Here is an 8,222-nt window from a genome sequence, read left to right as displayed (position 1 = left end):
ACGATACTATAGTGAGTCAGAATAAATGCTACTGAGGGACAGTCAAATACGTCTTCACTAAAGCAAGACATTCTTGACGAAATACTATCTTCATAATAACTCTTATTCCTATAGTCATTTAGTTACCGTTTTTGGTCAGAAATTACTAACACTTAGTAATTTTGTAAATGTAACCCTTCATTTTCAGAGTTCAGAGGTCGGTCCCAACGATGCTACCGAATTGGAGAGTCAAGGTTGGAAATGGATCTAAGAAATTCTATCCATTTCTGAAGTTTGAGTTGTTCCGAATCCTATGTTACAATCCTCCGAGGGGATAGCCATCATTAAACGACTAGCAAGGGCCGCCTAAAGCTAACTAGCAGGTGCAACATAGGAATCTCACAGTCCAAACCAACGAAAAAGACTGCAGAACACGTTGACACATATCCTTCACCCACTTACTATGAACTACTTCCCCATTCACCTTGATCTTGACCCATACAAACACTTTCCAAATGGAGGTCACTCCCAGGGTGACACGAAATGTCATATGAATCTCACGGTGTGAACTTTCTAGGGATGTGAGAGTTAAAAACAATATATCACATATTTGATTTTACACTGAACAATTTCCCCTTATTCACCTTGGTATTGACTCCTGCAAACACTTTCTCAATGGAGATCACTCCCTGAGTGACACGAAGTGTTGAATGAACCTCACGGTGTGAACTCTTTAGGGACGTGAAAATTAAAATCAGAACATTGTATATTTGATTTTATTGTGAACAACTTCCCTTATTCACCTAGATCTTGATTCATGCAAACATTGTATATTTGAAACAAAGCGAAACATGAATCTTGATGTGAACTCTTAGAGATGCGAGAGCTAAAAAGCAACATATCATATATGTTATTAATCTCCCACTGAACCGCTCTAACATATCATATATGTTATTAAATTCCTACTGAAGCGTTCTAACGATATATCATATATATTATTAAACTCTCGCTGAAGCGTTCTAATAATTATATGGGTATATTTATACGTAGGTTTATTCCGACTAATTAAACAACCTAAGTCTATGTGATTTATCTAAGTATAACGTTTAAATGGATTTTAACATACGATGTCTAGGTGATGAACCATTTTATTACCTCACACTGCTCGCATACACTTATAAAATCAGTTAACAATGCTCAATTATTCGGCTATAATTCCCAAGTAGGAAGTGTTCCGTAGATCGTCAACTTAAAACCTTCAGCCTTAGACAGGATTATATACTAGTTGAGTTTGTAACTGTGTTTTATAAGACAACGACCTATTTTAATTATTAAAATAAATGTTTAACCTACATGAGCATGCAACTTATCTTTGTTATGGATTTTAATGTCTAAATCAATTTTATAACAAAATATAAAATTAGATATGCTTTGCACCCATAACATTCAACAAAGGTATTCATAATTAATATAACATTTATATTAAACATTAGAAACCCTAAACATGCATACTATATATTATAACTATTTATAACATATATCTAATGCATGTAACATGCTTTCTATGGTAGGATTTTAAATCTACATGGCATATAAAATGCACAAACATGTTTTAATTTAAATATAACATACATCACATGCATAAATATTTAAACAACGCTTATATGGTTCAACTTTGGCATCCTAAGCAAGTAATAATAACTTAAATTATTACAAAATAGGTTAAAAAAACAGCTTCAATTCTAATATGGACCGCATGAACCGACCCAAACCGAACCTCAAGACCTTCAAAAGGCGTTAAAGCAGACCAAATCGAGCTGAACCAGACCAGAAGAAGCTAGATCGGTCAAACCACCTCCCGTGTAAACTGGCTCACGGACGTGTGTTGTTCTTAGCTGGGATGAACAGCGTCGTGACGCTGCATCCCAACATTGCAATGCTATTCATCATTATGCTTGAAGCATTGTAATGCTTGATGAACAGCGTCGCGACATTGACGGGCAGAAGCTTCAGTCCAGAAATTTGCAGCTCAACCACGCTTACTTCTCACTTTGATTACAACCTAAAATCAACTCTATTAATTTCAAATAAATTACAGGCTCTAGAGCACACATAAAAGCTCATCAAATAAGAGTTAGTTACAAATTTCACAACTGGATCAAAGAGTAATCTATTGCCAAAGTTGATTAACACACTATATCAGTCCCAAAACATGCATTCATAGAAATTCACCCACCATACTCAAATTAACATTAATTGAGTACTTAAATCATGCTCTGATACCAATTGATGGAATGTATAAACAAGCAATGGAAGCAATCAAAATTAGTAAGCACTCTAATTACATTTAATTTAAGTTCTAAAAGCATGTAAACACAGGTTTTTCAAAAAGAGGGTTTCCAGAAATCATATCTTTGAAGAATTCTCCAAAATCCAACTAGCTCCAAAAACTTAATAAACCACCAAGAGATCTTCTTACTAATCTCAGCCTTGAATCTGAGTGGTGGAACTAAAAAATGAAGTGAATTTGTGAAGGGAGTGGAATGGGTTTTGGTAGGAAGATTAACTCATGTGCAGAAACAAATATCCAACAACCAACCCTACCAAATCTGAGAAATCAAAGAGTTTTATCCCTCATCTTCATGCAATCACTAAAGAGAAGAGTCCATGCCACATCCAAGTTCAAGTTTAAGTGGCCTAAGTGTTCTAATTAGAAACAATCCACTTTCTACCTCAAGTCAGGTTGGATGTTTCCACTAAGAAACTTAATTTCCAATTTGAATTTTAATCTCAATTAATTCAAAATTAATTAAACTTAAAATTTCAAAATTTAATTTTTTTGATTTTAATTAATTAAATAATAAATTAATATCAAATATTAAATTAATCACACACCTAATTTTAAACATGAGTCCTATTCACGTTATTAATATTTAAATCAATATATAAATATTATAAACTCTCCCATTTCGTTTAATTTCAATAAATTAAACGTTAATTAATTATATCGAATATAATTGTACAAACCCTAATTTGAATTTGAACTATTCAAATTCAAACCCTAAATTCAATTTGAACATTTCAAATTGAATTTCAATTTTTCCAAATTCACTCAATTTACTAATCCAAGGTGTTCACATTTCAATTTGAACTTCAAATTGAAATTATTCAAAATTCACTCAATTTACTAATCCAAGGTGTTCATGTTTTACGAGCTAGTAGAGAGATTTATGGACCTACAGATCATGAGCTCCAATGATTTGAGATTAATTAGCTAAAACTCTTTAGACCAAATTAATCGATATTCATTAACTACCGAGTCATACCACTATAACTCGATAGTTCCACTTTTCTCAACGTAAATATATTTGTGTCCACTTGATTTAACCATAATCAATAAGTCAACCTTTCACAAGTTGTTTGTAATAACGGTTGGGTCAAATGTTGTTTTACCCCCAAAATTACATCTTTCTCCTTAAGTTTTCTTAAGTTCCACTGATCCTCTAATAAACAATTGGTTTGTGATCCAATCACTAAACCGGATCCCTCTCGAGCCAATGAGAGGGTGGTGTCCCTTGCTCAAGACCTGGATTCAACACTTAGAACAACCTTCCTATTCCTAAATTAGGTAGGCGTGAATTCCATCTTGCACCCTCTATCCCCAGTTATCTACCCGATCTTACCCTTGAAATGGGAGACTTATTAAGCCGACACTGTTGAGACAACCCCCACCTATGAAAATCTAAGGATAATCTCAAATAAACAGGAGTTCATAGTTAGCTCAGGATTAAGATCGAGTTACGTAGGCCATTTACGCGAAATAGTCAAGTCTTGAATAATAAACAAACTTATTTTTTGGTCCGATCTTATGCAAACTCATTCCATAGGACGCCCCCACTCCTCATGTTAATATATGAACGAATCAAGATCACTTCGTTTGTAGCACCTTACAACAAATTAGCAACCACAAACTGGACCACATACAATAGTATTACCAGAATAAGGTACTCAACCTTATTCATATACTATAGACCGTTTTGGCTATTTACTCAAACTTGATGCATCTTTATGTCTCCACATAAAAACCAATAACAATTTATTGAATAAAAGATGAATAACATCTTTACTGATAATAGAAAATGTTTAACTTTACAAATTGCGAGTTTTAGGACATACAACCCAACAGATAGTTCTATTCATCCTCTCAGCTAAATGGAGTGTAGGTTACTGTTTTATGCCTTGTAATTCCATTCTCAGCACAACAACTATTGAAGTCATTGCCTAAGAATTCTAAACCATTGTCTGTCCTTAAGTATTTTACTTTCTTACTAGGTTGATTCTCAACAATAGATTTTCAATTTTTTACTTTGTCAAATGTTTGGTCTTTGGATTTTAGCAAAAATACCCAAAATTTTCTTGAGTCTATTATTAGAGAAAGAAAATACCTTGAACCGCTCCATGAAGGAATCTTTGTAGGTACTCACAAGTCAGCATATTTGTAGCTTAGAATTTCAGTGGTTGATCAGCCCACTAAAATTCCTCTCATTTATATGTGAGAGTCTTCTATGCCACAAATCAATCTCACATCCTCAAGCTTCCGTGCTACAGATGTTTGAGCTGGTAATGAAACATTTATCACAAAGTACAGCCCATTAGACTTCACCCCATTAAAGATAGGTCTTCCATCATTCGAAATCTCTAGGCTTCCATTCTTTCCAACAAACACACAACCTTGGTCATCAAGCATTCCCATAAAAATCAGATTTCGTCTAAACTGTGGAACATGCCTTATTCTTTGAGGAACATGTCTCTGTTGTGGAGTTTTAAGCACCACTGAGCCTATTCCAACCAACTTACAGTTGTGATTGTCTCCCATGAATACTGATCCACCATCCCATGATTTATAGGAGATAAACCATGCCTTTGATGATGTCATGTGATAGGTATAACATGAGTCTAACACTCAGTCTTCTTTAGATTCATGGTCATTTACTCTTTCCTCAGTGGTCATAAGAATTTTTATGAATTCAAGTCCATCCTCCCCAATAGAAACATCTCCTCTACCGTGTTCTTTTGGCCTTTTGAAATCCTTTCTGTATGGTTTCTTCTGTCTGGCAGGACAATCTCTTTTGAAATGTCCTTCTTTATGACAAAATAAACATTTCAAAATAGATTTATCCCTCTGTGCACGATTCCCTTTTTTAAAGTTAGATTTCCCATTTCTTGAGAAAGATTTTCTTTTATAAATAGTGATTCAGCATCACCACTATCCTTAAATTCAACTTTAAGCTCTAGCTTCTTACTTCTCAAGGTTGTGATTACATTATCAACAGAAATTGAATCTCTTCCATATTTCGGTACTGCCTTCACATCTTTATAACTTCCATATTTCAATACTGCCTTCACATCTTTATAACTCTCATGTAGAGAGTTTATCAAAGTCGTTGCCTCATTGTCTTCTTCCAACTTGTCCCCTGTTTGAGGGGACTCATTTGTGAGTTTCTTGAACTCATCAAGATTCGCATCTAAGGACTTTGAAGAACTAATTTTGAAGGAAAACAATTTCTCCCTCACGTATAACTTGTTAGGCACATCTTTCTTTATATAGAGCTTCTTCAGCTTCTCCCGCACCTCATAGGTTGTGTTCTCGTTGAGGACCTACCTTAGCACATTATTTGAAATATTCAAAATCAGTGCTCCATAAGCCACTTGCTCATATTCTGCCTTTCTTATTTAGTGAGAGTTTCATACAAGGATTTAGCAAGAACCCATAAAGCCTTCTGTAAAGTTAGAAAAGCTTGAATTTTCTTCATACACAGTTGAAAATCCTCATTTCCTGTGAATTTCTCCACCTCATACCGAATTATTATCATTTCTGACTTTCTTGATATTCTTAAAGTATTTTAGAGCTTTCTTGAAGAACTAGCTCTAATACTAGTTGTTAAAACAAATGGGTCTTCTTTAATATTATCATAGATTAAAATCGAATTTTGGTTTTGAATAGAATCGGAATACTTCATTAGCCACTAGAAAGTCTAAAACCACAATCAATATATTCTAAATACGACATCCACTTACTCTATTTGCATCTTCGCACAATTATATTTTCAAATTAAAAATTAATTATGTAAGAGTGAAGTCAAATATAAGCATAACTTATTAGCAAGTAAATTACGAAATTAAAGTCACCAATGTCGTCTTTTAATTAATTATTAATAAAGAAATCAAACCCCAAAGGCAAGGGATTCGAAACAGCAATAATGGCATCATATTCATTCCACCGCCATTGAAACGAAGATGAAGCTACTCGTTGCTGTAATTTTTTACAGTCTTCCTCTGACCCATCGCCCAACGAGAGAGAAGATAGAGCTGAACAGTCTCATTCGCAGCATGACATCCCATGAGCAAATAGTTTCGAGGCCGAACCATATACCCAAATCTCATGCATAACAATGAATAGACGCACAAAACTGCAATACGACCAAACAATCATTACAAATCAAGCCTTGTTTGAATTCAAATTATATTCAGAATGAAAACGTTTTGAACCTGCCGTCATTCTCCCAGAAATCATATCGGCGGGTTTTCTCACATCTGCAAGCCCCTGAGATTGATTACAGTTTACACCACAAGCAGAGAAGAACATGAAAATGAAGAATTGAGAAATCATCGAGACTACTTGAGATAATATTGTAATGGAAAATTAGCAGAACATACAGCAGCGACGAAACCAAAGTTAGCAACAGGCCCCCAAAAATGAGTTGTTTTAGGGCCAACGGGGCTGTTGAGGAAAGCGCGGAAAGAAGGCATCGGATTAAGCCGCGGTCTGGAATTTCTTGCTTTAGCGGCAGCTACGAATGACAATCAGATGCAAACTGAAGAGAATTAAAGAATCAGAAGGAATAGGAAAACCTATGAGATTCAGTCAAAAATGTATTAAAAAAAGGAAAAAAAGTAAAGCACGAAATCGATTTCTTAATATTTTCAGTCCTCATCTACTTTTCCCTAGGCGATAAATTTTGATCTGACGAAGGATTTCGTACTTGCTTGTGTAGGAAATTTCGTTGAAATTTAACTCGATTACGACGGAATTTCGTCCATTGAAGATTAGGTATCTCCGCCCCCTAATTGCGACGGCGAGGACGGCGAAGCGACGATGGAGGAGCAGAGTAAAAATCGAAGAATATCTTGAAGCAAGGTATGCTAATCTCTAGAATCTGGAGCCATTGCAAGGGTTAAAAACCTCAAGACGGAGGCCGGAATCGCTGGGCGGCGACGGTGAGATGGCGGGCCGTGCAGGAGTAGTTTGTTTGGCGGAGTTTGTGGATAACGACGACGCTAGTGCTTACGGGTTCGTTGGAACTTCTGCACACTAAAATTAAGATAGTGGAGAATATATATATTTATTAAACTCCACTTGAATTTTTCAAATAATCAATAAAAAACGTAAAAAAAAAAAAAAAAAAAAAAAACAAATAAATTTAAAGATTTTTATTTTAGAAGTATCAATTATAAACACTCTTAAACTTCTATCAGTATTTATCAATATCACTGATAGAGTCTATTATTGTCTATAGCGTCTATCATTGATAATTATAAAATTATACTATATTTTGTAAATATTTTTAACAATTTTACCATTTAAAATAATTTCTTTAGGTTTAAATTTAGAAACTAAAAATCTTTTCTTAAAAAAAACCTAAAAATCGATGGAATGGATCTCGACCTTAGTCTAAAAAAAAGGTTCAAATCTAGATTATAAAACCATAAATGTGATGCTTACTTGGGCTAAACCTACTTCATTGATACTTAATAAATTTACAATAATAAATAAATAAATATCCATATTATTAAAAAAATTGACGTTGACCTTAAAAAAAATTAGGAGAAAAATATAAAAATCCCTTTTCTCGATGGTCTTTCTTTTGAAAAATGTGATAACCAATTTTGATCGTGGTAGACTCGCTTAAAACTTGAAAGTATAATTTAAAATGATCAAATATTAGGGATGAAACTAAAATAACATCCAAATATTAGATGTTTTGTGAAATTTTTTTTAAAAAATCAAGTGGAATTATATTTAAAAAACTATATATAATAAAATAAAATAAACTTCTAGTTCTAATTTATTTGGCGGATCTCAAAATAAATAAAATATTTGGCGGAGTTTTAGATTTTAGTTGAGTTTGTTTTTTCTTATATGCTAAAATTTAAAAAAACCAAAACAAAAAACAAAAAACCAA

At 33.7% G+C, this 8,222-nt stretch overlaps 1 protein-coding gene across 2 annotated transcripts; it reads right to left on the bottom strand.

The window, feature by feature from the left end:
- Positions 1–6,069: 6,069 nt before the first annotated feature.
- On the bottom strand, positions 6,070–7,364 carry LOC120071529 (mitochondrial pyruvate carrier 1-like). 2 transcript variants are annotated; one of them, XM_039023855.1, is made up of 4 exons: positions 7,023–7,364; positions 6,697–6,830; positions 6,529–6,583; positions 6,070–6,449 (listed from the first exon to the last, which is right to left on the bottom strand). In XM_039023855.1, the coding sequence occupies exons 2-4, from the start codon at positions 6,787–6,789 to the stop codon at positions 6,283–6,285; spliced, it is 315 nt and encodes a 104-aa protein (XP_038879783.1). In that variant the 5' UTR covers positions 6,790–6,830; positions 7,023–7,364; the 3' UTR covers positions 6,070–6,282. The 2 variants fall into 2 exon arrangements, with proteins under 2 accessions (XP_038879783.1, XP_038879782.1); XM_039023854.1 differs by having other exon boundaries at positions 6,697–6,854; positions 7,023–7,363.
- Between the last annotated feature and the right edge of the window lie 858 nt (positions 7,365–8,222).

Source organism: Benincasa hispida, chromosome 2 (assembly GCF_009727055.1).
Source record: "Benincasa hispida cultivar B227 chromosome 2, ASM972705v1, whole genome shotgun sequence".
NCBI lineage: Eukaryota > Viridiplantae > Streptophyta > Magnoliopsida > Cucurbitales > Cucurbitaceae > Benincasa > Benincasa hispida.
The sequence above is the reverse complement of the archived record's forward strand: the minus strand, read 5'-3'. Positions and strand labels throughout refer to the sequence as shown.

What these genes read in the sequence shown, in the direction of transcription:
- LOC120071529 (XM_039023855.1), bottom strand. Translation starts at nt 6,789, where the DNA reads ATGCCTTCTTTCCGCGCTTTCCTCAACAGCCCCGTTGGCCCTAAAACA. An exon ending in ACTTTGGTTTCGTCGCTGCT is followed by an intron (nt 6,584 to 6,696) that starts GTATGTTCTGCT and finishes AATCAATCTCAG; the next exon opens with GGGCTTGCAGATGTGAGAAA. An exon ending in TTCTGGGAGAATGACGGCAG is followed by an intron (nt 6,450 to 6,528) that starts GTTCAAAACGTT and finishes GTCGTATTGCAG; the next exon opens with TTTTGTGCGTCTATTCATTG.